Raw genomic sequence first — 20,605 nt, forward strand, 5'->3', positions numbered from 1 at the left:
GCAGTTTATCAGTTTTTCTTTGTATGAACTGTACTTTTGGTGATGTGTCAAGAAATCTTTGCCTAATCCAAAGTCACCAAGGTTTTCTTTTCTATTTTCTTCTAGAAGTTTCATAGTTTTAGGTTTTACACTTAGATTTGTGATTTTTTGAGTTAATTTTTATGTAAGATACGATATATGGATCCAAGTTCACTTTTGAATATGAATGCCCAGTTATTCTAATACCATTTGTGGGAAAAGCGCTCTTTTTTTCCCCTGAATTATCTATTTAGATGATCATACAGTTTTTTTTTTTTATTTTAGTTTGCTAGTGTGGCAAATTGCATTGAGTTTTGTTTTAATATTAAGGCAGTATTGCATTTGTGCCGTAAACCCAACTTGGTCATGATGTATTATCCTTTTATGTATCTTGTTGAATTTGAACTTTGCTGATTCTACTTAGAATAGTTGCATCTATATTCATAAGTATTAAGGTCTGTTGCTTTCTTGTAATGTCTCTAATTTTGGTACTAGGGTGGGGACATGAAAGAATGAGTAGGAAAGTATTCCTTCTTACATTTTCTGGAATTTGCATAGAATTTGCATAGGATTGGTGGTATTACTTTGGTAGAATTCACCAGTGAAGTCATCTGGGCCTGGGGTTTTCTTATTGGCAAGATTTTTAACTACAAATTCAGTTTCTTCAGTAGATGTGTTACCTGATTCTTCTGGAGTGAGCTTTGGTAGTTTGTGTCTCTCAAGATATTTATTCTTTCATCTAAATTACTGAATTTGTGGGCATAAAATTGTTCATGCTATTCCCTTATTTTCTTTTAAATATCTTTAGAGCCTACAGTGGTTTTACAATTATCTCTACCATTCTATCATTCCTGACATTAGTAATTTGTGTTTTCTCCTTTATTTCCTAATTACTCTGCCTAGATTTATTATTTTCATTGATTACCTCAAAGAACTGCTTTTGGATTCATGTATGTTTTCTATTTTTCTTGTTATCTTTTTGTTGATTTCTGCTCTGATCTTTATATTTTTTCTGTTCTTTTGCTTATTTGGGGTTTAATTTACTCTTTTGTTTTTTTGTTTTGTTTTGTTTTCTAGCTCTCTAAGATGGAAAGTGAAGTCATTGGTTTAAGATCTTTCTGTTTATATAGGTGTTGAATGATATAAATTTACCCCTAAATACTGCTTTACTAATAACGTCCCTTAAATTCTGATGTTATATTTTCATTTTGCTCAAAATACTTTCTAGTTTCCCTATCTTTTGGGTTTTCCAGATATCTTTCTGTTACTGGTTTTTAATTCATTTTTTATTGTAATCAGAGAAATAGCTGGTGTAAATTGAACCTTTTAAATTTACCAAGAAAGATTTGTTTGATGGCCTAAAATATGGTTTATCTTGATAAATGTTCCATGTGTGCTGGGAAAGAATGTGTTTACTGCTGCTTTTGGATGGACTAGCACTTAGGTGAAGGACATATCAATTGGATAAAATTGGTTGATAGGATACAGAAGATGTGAATAAAGCTAACTGATTTTTTTTGGTCTACTTGTCTTATCACTTATTAAAACAGAGAGGTATTTAAATCTCTTGCCATAGTTGTGGATTTGTCTGTTTCTCCTAATAGTTCAGTTTTTGCTTCATGTATTTGGAAGCTCCTGTTATTAGATTTGTTAACACTTAGGATTGTTGTCTTGTTAATTGTCCTTTTTATAAGTATGAAAGGAACTCCTTTATCCCTACATTTTTCTTATCTTTTGTCAATGTCTTAAATTTGTGTGTGTGTGTGTGTGTGTCTTTGATTTTTTTTTTTCTTGAGTATTTGAAGAGGAATTTCCGGGTTATACGATTTAAACCTTTTAAAGATTTTTAATATCTTGCCAGATTGCCCTCCAGAAAGACTGTGCAGATTGATACTTGTCTTAGTGTTCTTTTTTTTTTTTTTAATTTTTTTTTTCAACGTTTATTTATTTTTGGGACAGAGAGAGACAGAGCATGAACGGGGGAGGGGCAGAGAGAGAGGGAGACACAGAATCGGAAACAGGCTCCAGGCTCTGAGCCATCAGCCCAGAGCCCGACGCGGGGCTCGAACTCACAGACCGCGAGATTGTGACCTGGCTGAAGTCGGACGCTTAACCGACTGCGCCACCCAGGCGCCCCCTTGTCTTAGTGTTCTTGAAGTGTTTTTATAGAGTATAGAAATCTGGTCTTCTAAAATTTAAGATAATGTATAAAAGTTGAGTGAACTGTAGGATTCTGTTGACCACAGGATAAAATAAACTACCATTTGTGTAATCTGCTTGGTAGAAAATTAAAATTATATGTGTAATTTTCAAGTTGTCATATATTTTACATCATATCTTTTATTGTTTCATATCCATAAGCCAAAAGTGGATATCATGTTTCTATACTAGAGATATGTAAGAGGAGAGGTTATGATATTTGTTTAAACTTTTTAACATATTTTGTAACGTCTTCAGTTAATATTCTAGAGATGATTTTCAGAATTTTATGCTTACATTTGGTTGCATTGAATGTTTGTCTCTAAATAAGCTAATATGTGGAAGGAAGTTTTATGTAAAAAATCAGATATTTATAAAGGTACTTTCCAAGATTAAATACGAAATATTATGTGCTTAGATCTGATAGGGATTTGTGGCTGCTTAAGCTTTGGTAGTACCTAACGCAAATAGTGCTTTATAAGGTAATCCATTGGATTTATGTATCTTTTTGATATGTAAAAATGTTTCCTAGGGAAGTTTTACACAGTAAATGATAAATGCATATCATACTTATAACCTTTTATAAAAAATGAGCACAAAGAGTATAGTGACCTGTTTGGTAATTCTGAGCTGTCCTTTTCATACAGGAGTCTTCCAGAGCCTCTTATGACCTATGAGTTACACGGAGATTTCATTGTTCCAGCCAGTAAGTATGATGTAGAGGTGCAGAGACAGTTGGATGGTTGACAGTGTGTTTAAACTAAAATTTCCATGTGAAAAATCTAACTTCGTGTTCTTGTAATCTGTGTTAAAAATAGAAATCACTTCAGAAGATGTTTGGTTTGTTCTTTTAGAGGGTGAAAAAGAGGGACAAGTAATATATCCATTCATTCATTCACATTTATTTATTGCCTACTGTGTGCTAGTCACCGGTAGATACTGGGTACATGGAACCGTGAAAGGATTTCTGCCCTCAGGAGTCAATTCTCTAGCAAGTATTTGGGCACACGCACCTCCCACTGTCCCATAAAACATATAGTAATGGCATGAACAAAGCATTATGGGAACACACAAGTATTTAACTTGCAGAAGGTTGGGGAAGATTAGCAGATTTGGAGAGATTAGCAGGTTGGAAATGGCTTCATATAGAAAGATATTTAGATGGAAATTACAGGCAGAAGGAGTATTATGAGATAATGCCAGAAGCCCACACAGTATCTGATAGAGAGTGAATTATATGTGATAAAATGTTAAATAAAAAAGGCCTATAGTCGGTAGAATTTTAATTTGTGATTAAATTTTTTGTGAGTCATAATCATTTGAAGCTGTCTTGTTTTCTCTCTATTATTCATACACTTCAGTTTTTGTGTTTGACACGTGGTGTTTAATCATCAAAGTCTTCTGAAATACATTGGTGCTACGTATTTAATAGTTAAGGAGATGAAGGTTGAGACATGTTAAGTAACTTGCCAGATTATAGGGATCTTTATTTAAAATTCAAAACCCAAGCTCTACTGGCTAAAACCTGCAGTATTGGTTTTCACAGGTGCACCGACAGTAGCTATAATCGTATTTTCATTTCCTCCCCCCCCCCCCACCCCCCTTGGATGTATTCCATAGCTTAATCTGTTGAAAAATTCAGAGTAATCCCTTTGGGTCCTATGTTACTGCTGCCCGAACATTGCTTTAAATGTTATCTTCTTGTGAGGTCTTTGGTCCAGCCAGTGTAAAGGTTCCTAGTGTGTTACAGAAGGAAGCAATGTGTAGACCCAGCTAGACTGTACATATAAAATAGGCCTTCGGAAAAGGCAAAAATGTGGTTCTACTCACTTTTGTTTTCACGTGGAAGAGGATTTTTTTTTTTTTTAAGAGAATTTGTATGATCAAGGAAGTGGGGGAAAATTTTCTTGGCAAAAACTCAAGCAAAGACTTAGTTGTTTTGATTTCTTCCCTGTGGCATTTTTGGCAAACTGGGGAAAGAGAAATTAAACTCTAGTTGGAGGACAATTGTTTCATGTTGTTCGCCTTAGAGACTGGAAAAAGCAGAAGAGTGCCAGTTTTAATCTAGACTCCTTTGAGAATTGGAGAAAGATAAAGTGATTATGGAAAAAGGTTTTAAATTACCACAAGTTAGTGTCATTATGATTATCACGCCTTATAATTGAAGCCAGTGTGTTTGAAATTCTAATGTCAATGTTGTTTGCCAGATGAAGTCTTCCTAAGAGGTGAGGACTTAGGAGTGGTAATGAAGTCTATGGTGGTAGGAAATGAGTTTAAGGAGTTTGTCGAGACTGTGCTTGAACAATGTGGTAGAAGAGATTGCATAAATATAAACTATATCGTCCCCTACTAGACCTGTACTTTGTGTTTTGCCTCCTGACTTTCTGGGGATGCTGTAAAAGAGTCTTGACAATGATTTGAGTAACAGGCCTGTTTCAAAGAAATACTGTAGCTGCTGTAATTATTGGCATGCATTTTCACCCAAGTGGAATTGCAGGTGGAACAGGACCTGTAGTTACCTTATTTAATGAGAAAAAGTACATGTGTTCAATGGGTGTATCCAACATTCCCAGTGTAGACTTTGTTATTTGAATCTCTGTGGGTGCCCCTCTCTCTACTCACAGTGCCTCATTTAGGAAGGAGCGTGCGAGCAAATTCTCTAATCTTCCTCACATCTACTTTCAAGTATTGCATGAAACCGTTACAGAAGTCAGGTGGACAAAATTAGTCTCCTCTTCTGAATATTGTTGGGAAATGGGGATTGCGGTCAAGTTATCATTTTCTATTGACAACGGCAGAGATTACCTTGATGTGCGAAAGTGTCTGTTAGCAGAGCTGACTGCTAAAATTACCAAGCATTGCCAGTCTTTGTTACCGCCTCTCACACCAGCACAGAAACTAATTTTTGATTCCTTCCAGTCATGTGCGGTGGTTTCCATCTGTTCTGTGCTATTGAGATGGTCTCTTCTGCCCTCCCTGCTGAGAATTCTGAAGGTTTCTCCTCGGTCCCTTTATTTTCTCCCTCTCGGTTTTTTTTTTTTTTTTTCCTGTAGACTTCTGTTCAGAACCCATGGGTTAATTTCTGGAGTGCATGATACAAATAGGAATTTCATTTGATTTTTGTCACCACAAAAGACAAACAGTTTTTGTTCTTCATTCTTAAAAAAATACTGACTGTTCAGTGTTGGATGCCTTAGGAAATTAATTTTTCTTGTTCTTTTTTCTTTTTTTCTTTTTTAGAGACAATTGAGAGTTAACTAAACCCTCTCAGCTGAGAGAATTAACTGAAATTGCTGAAAGGAACTAGAGTTTATCGGTCTAGGGAAACCACTCCTTTGTTTCGCTTTTGCTTGTGCACGCAATACTTCACTTCTGACACTTCTGGTCACCAACTGTGTGGGATATTTTCCCCATGCCAACCAGTTCTGTGATATCAGCTGAGCATCCTACAATTCAGTTCAGATTCTGTCTACTTGGAGGTAGTGTCAGATCCCCCAGGGTCAGGGCTCAGTCCCACAAGACTGCCCCACTTCAGACACCAGTCACAACTCCTGGGTTTTCCACGGGACTTCTGACTGACTAGAAATCAGTTTCACAACCTCCACCTTTGGTATGATAATTTCTTAGAACGGCTCACAGAACTCAGGGAAACACAAACTTATATTTTCCAGCTTATTATATAATGAAAGATATGCTAGAGGATATGATGAAAAGCCAGGTGAAGAGATACATAGGATGAGATCCAGAAGTGTCCTGAGTGCAGAGACTTCTGTCCCTGAGAAGTTGGGGTGCTCCACCCTCTGGGCATGTACATGTGTTCACCCATTCTGAAGCTCTCCAGACTCTACTGTTTTTATGGAGGCATCATCATGTAGGTATGATGGATTGTGAACTCCACTTCCAGCCTCTTGTCCCTCTCTGGAGAATGGGAGGTGGGGCTGAACATTCTGAGCTTCATGTTATAGCTTGGTCTTTCTGATTACCAGCCCCCATCTAGGAACCCACCAAAAGTCACCTCATTAGAACAAAAGATGATCATAGCACCCAGGAAATTCCAAGGGACATAGGAGCTCAGTGTCAAATATTCCTATCACTTAAGAAATTATGGGGGTTGTAGGAATTTTGTGGCAGGAACTAGCATCAAAGACTAAATATTAGAAGATTCTCTGAGCACTCGTATTTACAAGGCTTTCAGAAGCTCTATGTCAAGAATCAGAAACAGAGACTAATATACTTCTTATTACTTCACAACATCTATCTTGTGAGAAAATGTAATAAGCTTTTAGTATAGAAATTCGTAAGATGAAAACACAGTTTACTTGGTCTGTGCAGGAATGCAAAAGATGTGCCCACCTGGGGAAGGCTGGGGTGTCTACCGGAAGGTGTTAACTCTATGGCATTTCTTACCTCTGAGAAGGTTGCAGTCCATGGTCTATGTGTTAGTCTTCCAGGCTCAGAGTCCTTGCTATATCATATTGATAAAAATTGGACCCATTCTGGATTGGACTCATGTTAAGCTTAGTTTGAGAATGACAGCTGTAGCTTGGATGCCTAATATGGCATCACACAAAAATATTTACCCCCGAACAAGAACACTTGTCTTGCTATGTTCTATATGTTTTCTTTCTGTAGTCAGATTACTTGGGAAGCACAATCATAATCACAAAGTTCTTAAGTCATTTATGATGAAAAATACAACTATTACGGGATCCAGGACACTGGTATTTGCCTAACTGGAATGTTCTATTCTTGTTGATAAACTTGCATAGGAAGCAGGAAAATCATGTGGTCTTGGTTGGGAAAGACTTGAAACCTGGACATTAAAGGAACTGAATGCCTAATGATATTCAGCTATTTTAGCCTGATATATTCATTTCTCAGTGGATAGGGTCTCCCACAGAAGAATTGGAATACTTGATGTCTGTTGAGTGAGGCACCTGGGGAAGTGTTTGCATATTTACTGCTAATGTTTTCCTAAAATTACAGTACTGTTGACTTATGACATTTAAATATTGAAATAATTTAACATTTATCTGCCTGGGTAGCTTTGATAAGCTCCAGTAAGCTGTGATCCTGTCTTTTTCAGTCTCTTTTGTTGGCACAGCATCCTAAGCACATAGACCTTAAGTGTTGTGGATGCTGATTTCTAGCTCCACAATTGTAAAAAATGCTTTTGCTATTACAGTAAACTAATTTCCTGGCATATGTTAGGAATTTGGTATTATGATTAATTCAGTATTCTAGATTTTTAAAATGGTATGCTTTTCATTATATACTTTATGTAAGTTAAAACATAATGAAATGCATAGAGCATAAACAACTGAAGATAATTTATCTAATTATATAATTTATCATTTAGAAAGCTTTTCTTGAGTACCTTAGTTATTATTAGGTTGTAGCCACTTGGAAATGAAATGCCTATTTAGTAGAGATTTCTGATTAATGTCAAAATGAAGCAATGTTTTGAGAAAAAAGTAATTTTACTTTAAAAGCCTTACTTCCAAATATTCTTCTTTTTGAAAGAGGAAAAAAAGCATACTTGAAAAAAGTGTGTGTGATTTCAAATTAGATGGATGTGGGAGGGGCACTCAAAGAAGGAAGTGGAAGGCTCTAACTCTAATTTCAAAACCAATTCTACTATTTTTAGAAATGAAGAACCTTTTCCTGAGAGGGTGGGAAATGATTTCTGTAGCTTGTGTTTCTGAATAAGTAGTAAATCCCCAAATATTAAAATTAGATTTTCTTTGGGAAAAAAAGATTATTAATGACGCGATAGACAACATGAGTTAGAAGTAGCTTTTTTAGTGCGAAGTTTTAGAAAATTTTCAGTTTTGAATGTATAAAATTTTTACTGTTGGCGGTTATCCTTTCATTCCTTTGGAATATTTTTACTATTTTTCAGGGTCCCAACTTTAATTTTTTCCCCATTCATTCATTCATTCATTCATAGCTTATTTATTTTGTGAGAGAGGCAGAGAAAGAGGGAGAGAGAGAATCCCAAGTAGGCTCTGTGCTGTCAGCGCAGAACCCAGTGTGGGGCTTGAACCCATGAACCATGAGATCATGACCTGACTGGCAATCAAGAGTCTGATGCTATGGGGCGCCTGGGTGGCGCAGTCGGTTAAGCATCTGACTTCAGCCAGGTCACGATCTCGCGGTCCATGAGTTCGAGCCCCGCGTCGGGCTCTGGGCTGATGGCTCAGAGCCTGGAGCCTGTTTCCGATTCTGTGTCTCCCTCTCTCTCTGCCTCTCCCCCCGTTCATGCTCTGTCTCTCTCTGTCCCAAAAATAAATAAAAAACGTTGAAAAAAAAAAAAAGAGTCTGATGCTTAACCAACTGAGCAACCCAGGTGCCCCAGGAAAATGTTATTTTTTAAAAATTCATTTCATCTTTCTCCAGCTTTGATTTGATAAGGCATTACCTTGGTTTTAAGTCTAGATAAGAAACTTGATTGTAATTAATCACCTAATTTGTGGGTTTTTTTTTGAAGTATAGTTAGCACGCAATGTGATGTGAGTTTCAATTATATAACATAGTAATTCAGCAAGTCTCTTCATTATGCTATATTCATCATAAATGGAGCTACCATCTGTCATCATGCAGTGTTATTACAATACCATTGACTGTTTCTCCTATGCTGTGCCTTTCATCCCTGTGACCTATTCATTCCATAACTGGAAGCCTGTACTTCCCACTTCCCTTCACCCATTTTGCGCATCTCCCACCCCACCCCCTCACCCTCTGGAAACCACCTGTTTGTTCTCTTTGTTTATGAGTCTGTTTCTGCATCTTTCGTTTGTTCATTTGTTTTTTGTTTTTTAGATTATACACTTAAGTGAAATCATATGGTATTTGTTTTACTCTGATTTGTTCACCCCTCTAGGTCCATCCATGTTGTTGCACATTACATGAGCTCATCCTTTTTCAAGACTGAGTGATACTCCTTACCCAAGTCTTTAGATAGTTATACTTTTGTTTTCAGTGAAACTTAGTCTGTATCTAAGAATTTTTATTATGTAATATGATTTGATTATTTTCTACTTTATCAGGTGCCTTTTCATTTCATAGCCTTTTGCTTCCTTTGTCTTTAGCAATAACTGTGTCCTGTGCTGTGAAATCTCATTCCTCACTCTAAAATATTACTGTTGGAAGTATAAACTGGCACAGGCTTACCTTTACAATCACTGGAAGCAACTCCTGTGTTCATAGAATTTGATGGTGTTGTGTTCCTTTTAATGACATGGAGAGATGTCCATGGTATTTTAAATGAAATAGGCTGTTTGCACGTTTTGTTACAAAAACAAAATTATGAAAGGTATAAACCTAAAATTTGTCAGCCTAAGTTGGGAAGGATGACATTTATTATGAGTAGCTTAATATAAGTGAACTTTTTGTTGAAACATAATAGAAATATACATGAATAATAAATATATAGCTTAATGATTTTTTTTTTTTTTTTTTTACCAATTAATGGTAGCCATGTTATCAGCCCTGGATTAAGAAGTAAGACATTTCATAGTTCCAGAAGCTCTTCCTAATACTCACACAGTCACTATGGCATGTAAGCACTCCCCTGACTTTTTTTTTACTAAAAAAATTTTTTTAATGTTTTTTTATTTTTGAGACAGAGAAAGAGCATGAACGGGGGAGGGTCAGAGAGAGGGAGACACAGAATCTGAAACAGGCTCTGAGCTGTCAACACAGAGCCCGACGCGGGGCTTGAACTCACGGACCGCGAGATCATGACCTGAGCCGAAGTCGGATGCTTAACCGACTGAGCCACCCAGGCAGCCCAGCCCCTGACTTTTGATACCATAGTTCCATAGGTTAGGATTGCTGCATTTGACTGTGTGTGAATCTCTTCTTTTGCATTCAGCTTCTCTTGCTCATCTTGTGACATTTTATCCATGTGGGGTGAATCAACAGTTCATTCACTCTCCTTGTGGTACCGGTTTCCACTGTATGAACATAACCACAATGCATTTATCTGTTCTACAGTTGATGGAGACTTGAGTGGTTTCACTTTGGGGGTTAACAAGAGTGTTACTGCTATGAGCATTCTAATGTGTGTCTTTCAGTGAAAATTTATGTGCATTTCTCCTGGTTTTGCGTAGAATTTTTGGGCTGTGGGTTGGAATGTGTGTGTTCAACTTCAGGGGGCATAGCCAAAGAGTTCTCCAAAGTGATTGTGCCATTTCATTGTTCCCATGTAGTTAGAGTATGACAGGTCCAGTTACTTCATATCCTTGCCAGAGCTTAGTATTTTATTCATTTAGAGCCATTCTGGTGGGGAGAAGTAGTAGCTCATTGTGGTTTTATTTTTATTTCCCTGATAAATAATGAGGTTTAGCACTTTTTCATATTTTTATTGGTTTATTGGCTAATGTCTTTCGTGAAATTCCTCCTCCAGTCTTTTGCTTATTTTTCTTTGGGTTGTCTCTTTCTTTTCTGATTGATTGATAGTTCTCCATAGTCTGATTGCAAATCCTTTCTCAACTATATGTATTTCAAATTATTAGTGATTTTTTTTTTTACTAAGTTGTTTTATCTACATTTTCTGACATTTTAACAGAGCCAATATTTAGTTTTTACAAGAAGCAAAGAGTAAAACCATTATCATTTTGAAGAAGCAAATTCCCTAAATCAGGCAAAGACAAAAACCATATTATCTCACTTATATGAGGAATCTTAGAAAAGACGAAAACAAGCAAGTTAATAGATACAGAGAACAGATTGGTGGTTGCTGGGGGCTGGGGAGTGGGCAAAATGGGTTAAAGGAGTTGAAAGGAAACAAACATCAGTTATAAAAGGAACAAACTTCAGTTATAAAATAAATCATGGGGATGAATGTACAGCATGGTGACTACAGTTAATAATACTATACTGCATATTTTAAAGTTGCTAAGAGAGTAAATCTTGAAAGTTCTTATAAAAAGATTTATAACTGTGTGGTAATGGATATTAACTAGATATATTGTGATGATATCTAGGATTATATACAAATATCAAATCATGTTGTATAACTGAAGCTAACATAATGTTACGTGTCAGTTATATCTCAATAAAAAACAAATTCCTGTTTCTTGATCTGCTTTACCTTTCTTCCCCTTTCCCTTCCATTTCTTGGTTTTCTGAACGAGTGGTCTGAAATTCTGCTTTCTCTGTCCCCTCCAGCCACCCATGTTTTAGCCTTCTTGTGTTACTAAAGAGGGGATCCCGACTGGCAAACTTAGAGGTGGGTGTCTGGGCTCTCCTCCTGGTCTTTCTGTTCCCTAGTCCCTTGTTAACTATTGATACCACTGGCTACCCAGGCCTTGCACGTTTCTTCTCACTTCAGTTTCTAATGACAGTGAACCTCCTGGTCCTTCCTCTTCTTCTTCCTCCTGTGCTTTGCTTAGCCCCCAGTTGGCATCTCCTGTGCACCCCTCTGGAGATGTTTTCCCAGCAGGGCCCTCTTAGCTTTCTGGAGTGGTTGGGCAGCCTTGGCCAAGTGCTGGAGGCCACTCCCTCTGAAGAACACTGCTACCTTTATCTCTAACACCTCCTACCGTTCCCAGCTCCCAGTTAGATACCAGGCTCTTGAACATCCCTTCCTCCTTCACTCCCAACCATCATCTTTCCCCTCAAACCGGCGACGTCTCCTCTGCTCCTGTCTGTCAGTGGGACTGACCATACTATCACATGACCCAGGCGTGAAACAGTGGTCATCTTTGCCTTCTTCCTTTGATCTGCAGCCAGTCTGAGGCTAGATGCTGTCATTCTGCCCCTTCCGTAGTAGCTCTCACGCAGTAAGAGTAATACAAACAATAGAGATGATGGCGCCTGTTTGTTCCTGTGGAGTTTTGTGCTTTGCAGGTGTTACGTCACTGAATCCTATAATGGCTTTTTGAGATAGTATTGTTAACTTCATTTTGCAGAGGAGGAACTGAGGCCCAGAGAGGTTAGGTACCTTGCTCATGGCCACTTTTTGTCAGGTGGAAGAAGCAGTTCTAAACCCTGCTTGCAGGCTGTGCTTCTTCGCTCTACTTCCTTCCTTGTAATTCTACTTCCCATCCCCCTTCCTGCCTCATCACTTCTTGCTCAGATAGCATTTCCCTCCTAATTTGCTTTTTTTTACCCCATTCTAATCCATCTTCCAAAAAATGTCAGGTATGTCTTCCCCAAATTTAACTCTGTTCGTCTCTTTTCCCAGCCTTACTCACAGTGACTACTTTAGAACCAACAGGAAGATGGATTCTTCAAATTTGCTTTTATAAACCAAAGTTTGGTGTTGGACTTCTTATAAGGTTGAAGTGCTCTCTGTCAATAGGCTGTGTATTTTTCATACTGTTTGCAGAATCTGGAATGTGCCCCTCATGCCTCAGTTCTGCTTTTCCTCAAATTCTTCAATGCTCAAGACCCAACTCAAATGTTCTCCCTTACCTGAAACCCTTCCTCTGCTGCTGCAGTCAATTCTCCGTGAACCTCCAAGCAGTCTGTCACTGTCCTTTCTGCTGCAGTAACTGATCACTGAATTTTTATCAGTCACTTCTTTGACATCCCTGAAAACACCAGTGGAATTCTCTATAATAAGCATTTTATTGATTTGTTTGATAATTTTTGGTTAAGAACACAATAAAGGGAATTTGGGCACATTGCTGATAAAAGCTGTGGATAATCCATTCCAAAGTCTAAGAGATAAAGTGAATGTGTGAGTTCTCTAGGGCTGCTGAATGGCTTACAACAGTCAGTCAATCAATCAGTAAGTAAATAAGATTCATTCATTCACAATTCTAGAGAATAGAAGTCCAAAATCAAGGTGTACGTTGACAGGGCCAGCCTCTAAAGGGTCCAGAGAAGGCTGTTTCCTTGCCTCTTCCAGTATATGGTGGTTTGCAGCAACCCTTGGCATTTCTTGGTTTGTGGACACATCACTCCAATCTCTGCCTCCATTGTCACATGATATTCTCCCCTTTGGCCATCATATGGCCATCTTCCCTTTGTGTCTTTGTTTTCTTACAAGGGCACCAGACAGATTAAACCACCACCCTACTCCGAAATGATCTGTCTGATCTGACCTGATGTCATCTGCAATGACCTTATTTCCAAATAAGGTCATTATGTTAAGCATGTCTCTTTATTCTGATGTTCTGGCATCTGGGGCTTTACTGACCCTGGGGAGCCTTCTCTCCTGGGGCTAACCAATTCCTTGAGATAGGAAACTGAGCATGTTTTCCATATGCCAACCAAACCAGAGCCCCTTTTCTCTTCCAAACTCTGTCTTTTGGGCTCTTACACTCCAAGTCAGTATTCTCCTGCCCTAATCAGGGCCAGGTACCAGACATCTGAGCACAGCCCCTGTACCTCAGAGCCTGCTGAAAGAGTTCAAACCAACCAGTCATTCTAACTCTGCCTCACCTGTTCCTTCACATGGAAACCACAATAAAGCCCCTTGACCACACTTTCCTGTTCTTTCCTCTGCCCCTCTCCTGACCCTGGCGCAGCCCGAGGTGGTATCCTGTGCCTTCTGTTTCTAGGGATGTGTGAGTATAAACTTCTTCCTTCAAGTTAGTCGTTTCTATGTTTGTGTGTCTTACCATACCTGGTGAAAACAAACCCCACGCACATTTTAAAACAGGCATGTTCTGAGCCGCTGGAGGTTAGGGCTTCAGTGTATCTTTTGGAGAGAGAAAATGCAACCGGTAAGTGGGAAGAATCTATCTGCTGATGTTTTACTTGCATTCCATCGTGGGGGGAGTGAGCCAGTGACTGAACTCCTTCAAGTGACGGGCAGACTGGAAGTGTAGCGTGCCAGGATGAGAAGCTGGAGTAGCCCTCTATTCTCAAACATCACCCCAGGGAGAGGCACTAATTGCGTTCGCATGGAAATTACCTCATAGGAGAGGCTCAGAGACTAAGGAGAATAAGGCAAAAGATAGCTTTCTTCTCTCTCTCTTTCTCTCGAGAAGTGGCAAAATACATTTAAATTCTCTGTTTAAAGATGTAGAACAGATGAACCTTTGTAATGGTTGATTTTTAGGACTGTATTTGATTCTGAGTAATCTGGTTTTTTTTTCTTCTTTCTCTTCTTTTTTTTTTTTTTTTTTAAGAAAGTGGAAGCCCAGAATCTCGCGTCAATGCTATCCATTTCTTGGTACACAAACTGCCAGAGAAAAATAAAGAAATGCTGGATATTTTGGTGAAACACTTAACAAAGTAAGCCTCTTTTTCCTTCTAACTTTTTCTGTTTCACTCTGGGTGCTGTGAAGGGTTCTTGGATTTGTAACAGTTGGAAGTGGGGCTGTCTACACAATACCGGGGGCCACGCCTGGAAAGGCAGGCTGGACATTTGACTCACTGTGTATGTCTTGGACAAGACCATTGAAATATGATGCTTTCGTGAAGTCGTATAATTATTTTCTTAACATCACTGCCAGCAACTTGGGGTTTGATTGGAAGTAAAAGAAGAGGATATTATACACTTCCCTGTACACAGATTCTGGAAATGTGATTATAAGTCTGTCAGCAAATTTAGCCTGGTTTCACACCTACCTAACTCTAAGTTTGAACATGTCCTTGAAGTTTGTTTAATCCAGTAATAGGTAGTAATTTCATAGGATCCGTTCTATTTTTTATTCCTTCTTTAAAAAGCAAGCAAAATCTAATCACTCAGTGGAAAAATTAGTCCTTTCTTCAAATATAAATGATTCTTAGATCACTATAATTATAGAATTTTAGAGGTAAGTGGAAGCTGAAGAATGCTGGTTTAGAATTTTTTTTATTTTATTATTTATTTTTAGTTTACATAAAAAGAAACTGAAGGCCAGGAAATATTATGACCTGCCAAGTGTCCTACTACTGGTATAGCCATTCGTTCATTCAACATATACTTACTGAATGCCTTTTTTAGGTGCTAGTGGATACATAGATGACCAAAGATGGACAAATTCCCAGCTTTCATGAAGTCCCTTCTTTCTAAGAGGAAAAAAAATCATCATCAGATTACAAATAAAAATACAAAATAATTTCAGATAAGTGGTTAAAAAAAAACAAAATAGAGCGAGGGGTTAGAGAATATATATTGGGTGTAAGACTACAAAGAGGGTTATCATGGAAGGTATCTGGAGGAAGAGACCTTTGAATTGAGGTCTGAATTAAGTGTCAGGGCTTGTGAGAACAGTTGTCCAGGTTGCTCAGTGCACAATGTATTGGGCCAAAGGGGTGAATGCGGGTGCTCAAGTTCTGGGTGCTTGTGAAGCCAGTTCTTGCAAGAGTGCCATACAGTCTGGTCATTACTGGAAGCCAAGGGTATACATGTCTGGGGAAGGAGAGGATATTCTAAGTAGAGGGCAACAGTAAATGAAGATCTTTGAGGGGCATAAGCCTAGCATAAACATAGATTTGTTAAGAACGCCATTGTGGTTAGAGCAGGGTGTCACAAAGAGAGTAATAGGAAGGTAGGCAGGGGCCTCATCATCTAGGGTCTTGTCAGATCCTGTTTTCAGACATTGAGACATTGAGGACAATGGAGTCTCTTGACTCCTTTTTTTTTTTTATTGTATTGTATTGTATTTTTGAGAGAGAGACAGTGCAAGTGGGGGCAGGGCAGAGAGAGAGGGAGACAGAATCTGAAGCAGGCTCCAGGCTCTGAGCTGTCAGCACAGAGCCCGACGTGGGGCTTGAACTCATTGACCACAAGATCATGACCTGAGCCGAAGTTGGACTCCCAACCGACTGAGCCACCCAGGCACCCCTTCTTGACTCCTTGTTTTTAAGGAAATACAGAGTTGGAGAATAATGTACATTCCTCAGTTATTGCCTCTCTTTTAACTGGAGACCTATCTTTCCCCCCACGTCTATGTTAGTGTTTCACATCACTCCAAGCAGAACTTAATGACTGTGGCAAATTTGGGAGTGGTGTTTGGACCAACTTTGATGAGGCCCCAGGAAGAAACTGTTGCTGCCATCATGGATTTGAAGTTTCAGAACATCGTTGTGGAAATCTTAATCGAAAACCATGAAAAGGTAAACTCTCTGTTGTTTTCTCCTTAAGGAAATTCGTGTTTTTGGCTTTACCACCAGATGAAACTGTCCTCTAAGATCCTCCCTCCCCCATTAAATGATGATATTACTCTGATGATGAGCTTGGTTCTGAGAAGTTCCCACTGAGCTTGTGTCTTCTGATGGCTTTCCATAAATCTGAAGTTTACTTGGTCTTCTGTTGCCTCAGTAGTTTAAGGAAGAAGCATTTAACCCAGATGCAAATGAGTATCTGCAATTCAATACTGGAATCTTCAGGTTTTTTGCTGCCTTCAGTCCTATCCTTGGATTTCTCAAATTCTATTTCTGTCACACAGGGAAAATATTTTTGCCAATCTGTGTCAGACTCTCCCTAGAAAAACACACATGAAACTCCCCCTGTCTCCCAAATTGTGCTAACAACTTCAGGGGATTCATATGCATCCTTGATTCTGGGAACCCCAGATTAAGAATCTCTGGTTTAAAATGAATAATCTCTTTGGTGACACATCTGCTCACTTGTTTCTCTGTAATCAGGGGACTATGGGGTTTTTGAAAATATGATAGATTCTTTCAAGAACTTTTATGTAATTTTTCTTCATCCTCATTATAGATGAGGACCTTCTAATTGTCCTCACTTCTTCTAAGATAGGGAATTTGAAAACTGTTAAAAATCCTTGGTTACTCATTTGCTTATTAAAAGTTTGTTTTAATTTGTTGGTTCTTTTCAACTGAGATTGTATTCTGTGCCGAGCATGTATTAGGTGCTAGGATGTGAAGACGAACATTACAGCCCCTGATGGAAAGCAGTTCCCAGTATGTGGGGTACAGGCTGTCTGGGGACCTGTATCTTATAGCACTTACCCGTGTCTAACATGTTATGTAATTTGTTTATTGCCATAGTTACCTGTTTCTCTCTGCCAGGTCCTTGAGGGCAGGGATCTTTTTTTACACTTAGAATAATACCTGGTACATGTTGGATGTTCAGTTAATATTTTTTGGGTGAATGAATGAGCTCAATAAATTTTGAAGGGGGCAGAGGAGCGGGAAGGAGACAGAGGTGTTAGGCTCTATGAGCAAAGCACAGCGAGAGCCTTGCTGCATTTGCTGTTTGCTAGAGCAGTTCTAGCTTGTGTGAATACTGGTTCCCACTGAAGAGTTAAGGGTGAAACTTAGAGATTTTCTTTCCCAGTATAGCATAAGCAGCTTGTTTATGGGTGTAAGACGTTTGGGTTTTTGTTTTGCATTGTTTTGTTTGTTTGTTTGTTTGTTTGTTTGTTTGTGGTGCCCTAAGCTATCCAGACAGCCTCAAGGAAAGATGGCTACTAATCATTTTTAGAAAAAGAAATAATTAGACCCACAGGCTTTGAAACAATGCTTAGTGGTACAACTATCATTAGGTGAACTCCCAATTAGGGAACTTTCATGCAGTTTATTTGTGAAAATACTGGCTCTGGGTCTTGCTCTCATATAAAAGGATCTCCATTTAATGCTGCAGCTTCCTATTTTCTTCTTTTATTTGAAGCTGAGAAGGTAAGTTCATGATTTTTCTGCTGGGAAGTAGATTGTGCTGCTTCCACCTTGTTAACAGACCTTATAGGAATTTCTAAGTGGCGCTGGTGAGCCAATTATAATGGTTACAGCGGATGAAACTGAACCAACTCTCGGAGAGGAAGCTTCCTAGAGCTAAGTAGAAGGCTTGCAGGTTTCCCCTCTGCCTTTCTGTGGCTACGATAGATAACGCTGCAAATGCACAGCCAGTGTGAATTGAAGCAGTGAGCTTCCTATCAAGAAGGGGGTGGGGGGCTGTTGAGTTTCAGATTCTTCACTGTGTGCATGGGGTTAGGTTTGGATGTACAGGGTTGCTTGGGTTGGGGAGCTGTTAGCTTGGATTAGTTCTTATTTCTGAGAACTTAATTTCCCCGTTTCCTCCTCTTTTCACTCTGATTTCATCCTTGTCCACTTTCACTGCCAGCTCTTTGTCCCACTCAGCTGGACTTCCTCTCAAAGTCCAGGCTCAGCTCTGAGGAAGGAGATCTCTACTGAAGAGGGTGGCTTGCAGAAAAACTTCATATGGACGCGTGGACCCACGGGAGCCAGAGGCTTCCTTGGCCACAGACCCATGTTTACCACCCAGAGTCTTGTGTTTGACTTGAACATTGTGAGGGAGGGATATGGCTCCTCTTAGTAAATGCTTGAGAACAAAATAAAAGAGAGGGAGGGAGGGTAGAAGGGTTAAAAAGAAGAATCTTCTGGGGGAGGAAAGAATTATAATAGACGGGGGGTAGAAAGGAGGGGCAATGAGAGAGAATGAAGAGACTTAAGTAGTGTCTATGAAGGAGAACAGACAGAGGGGAAAGTGACAATAGAAGGAAGGCATTTTCTTTTCCTCACTTATGTTTCCATCCTAGGAATGTGAAAAATGCTGCCTCTGACCAGGAAAGTCACCAAAGCAGAAGAGGAAACTTTCAGCATATAATTAAAGCAAGAAAACACTAGATTAATTTTGGAGTTAGAAAAAGGCCTGAGTTAATCTGCCTTGGAGATCACATTTTATCCTAGCCTCTTTGCTGTTTTCATAAAACCCATATGTACTCTATAGGAAACTTAAATCGACATGTTTTGGCTTCCTTCCCACACAGTACATTAAGATGTTGTTTTAAAAGAAGCATTCACGGGCCAAAAATATCATCAAGGTCTTTCTTCCCGTGCAAACCAGAAAATTGCATTTCCCAGGTGGAAAAGGGTACTGTGAAATTCCCACCAATTTTCAAGTTGGGATTTTGCCTTAGAATTTATGGGGTTTGCCTAAGTTTCATTCTTGACAAAGTATACTTGTTATGGATTAATGGGCATGTTCGTGGTGGGTGCCTTCTCAGAGTTGGATGTGAGATGTGGGGGAAGTGAGGGCAGTGAGTCCGGCAGGGAAAAGGAAAGGTCTGTCCAACAGTAATGGCGGGATGTGGTGGAGAATAAGCGCTCTCACAGAGATGCGGAGAAAGTTGCTGAGACTTCAGAGGCGGATTTACGTGTAACTGTGAGGAATCTGGAACGTTTCCTGACTAGGTGGTTTGAATAGGTTTTAGAAGAGAGTTTGAACAGGTGGAGTATGTTTTAAGAGGACATTTTAGGTATGGGGAAATCATGTAATCAGAGAAGCACAGAGAGTAGGTGTGTGTTATGGGAATGCGGCTCCTGTTGGAACATAGGTGAGTGGTATGAAATGAGATTGGAAAGAGGTTTGGACCAGGTGTAGGGAGGCTGGGAATGCCACCATAGGACTTTTGGATTTCACTTTATGGGTACCAGGGCCTCTCCTGGCTTTCAAGTAAACTGCTTCAGGAAACAGGGTTAATCTGCTTAATCTGGCAGCAGGGTTAGCGAGTAGAAAGTAGAGTAATAACAGACCAGGTGAGGGGTCACGCGGCATGTAGTTGAGGACATGGTTGTGACAGTGGAAGTTCAAGGGTGGCGGGCATCATCTTGTGAGGCACAGTAGACACAATCCAGGGTCTGGATCTGTGGGCCATCTCAGAGGAATGGGTCATAAATCATGGTCAGTAAGTCACACCTGGGGACCCAATGCTGGAAGAATATCGATGTCATTAATAAAAAGAAGAAAAAAAAATTGGGTTTGGGGCAAGAGTTCAGTTTACAGTGTGCTGAATTTTATTCATCTGGATGTGTAACAAACAGTTGGAGATGTGGGGCTCAAACTTGTGAGAGAATTTAGTGGAAGGAAGTATAAGAGGCAAGAGATTGGCATGGCGCCCTTTGTGTTATATGCTTTTGGTCTACTACTCGGGGTACTTACCTCCTGTAACCCTAGTGTTTACATGTGTGTATGTGTGTGTATATACACACTTAAAATGGATATATAAAGTAAAAAAATATTTAAAGTATTGCATATATACCTAATAGTGTGCCTGTATGTATACACAATTCTTATTACACATACGTCCCTTTATACCATGAAAGAAAACTGAAGGGTGAGAGATTAGCTTGCTTGTGGGCACACAGCTGGTGAGTGGCAATGCTTGGGTTGAGTTAAGGATGGTTTGACCCCAAACCTTTGCTTCTCATCACTAGGAGAAGATTAAGAACAATATCTTTGAGCAAAACACCGAGATTTTTCTATTAGTGATAAAACAGGAACCAGAAGAAACCCAAGCAAGTTCAGTGTTAGGGTTGTCAAGGGGCATTGTCAGTGATGCCGGATGTTGTCCCTGTGGGAGAGTACGACTGTTGACTCCAAGAGTAAAATGTCTGTTGGGAGCAAGAGCCGAAGTTGTGAGTGTGTGTTCAGGAATGGGTGATAGCAAGTAGAGATCTGCATGTGTTTTTTCCTGTAGGACAAGAACAGACAGGAGGAAAAGTCCGAGCAGACAGG

General features: G+C 39.2%; 1 protein-coding gene across 5 annotated transcripts in view; it reads left to right on the top strand.

Moving 5' to 3' along the window:
- The window catches only part of ARHGAP10 (Rho GTPase activating protein 10), a 331,593-nt gene that overhangs the window by 206,491 nt on the left and 104,497 nt on the right, over positions 1-20,605 (top strand). For all 5 annotated transcript variants that reach the window (XM_047091518.1, XM_047091519.1, XM_047091522.1 and 2 more), the window contains 3 exons: positions 2,865-2,923; positions 14,307-14,412; positions 16,062-16,221. In XM_047091518.1, coding sequence (XP_046947474.1) covers positions 2,865-2,923; positions 14,307-14,412; positions 16,062-16,221 — 325 coding nt within the window. The remainder of the gene's footprint in view (positions 1-2,864; positions 2,924-14,306; positions 14,413-16,061; positions 16,222-20,605) is intronic.

Source organism: Lynx rufus, unplaced genomic scaffold (assembly GCF_022079265.1).
Source record: "Lynx rufus isolate CCGP_SWC_20201006 ecotype Redwood Valley unplaced genomic scaffold, mLynRuf1.p SCAF_3, whole genome shotgun sequence".
NCBI classification, from domain to species: domain Eukaryota; kingdom Metazoa; phylum Chordata; class Mammalia; order Carnivora; family Felidae; genus Lynx; species Lynx rufus.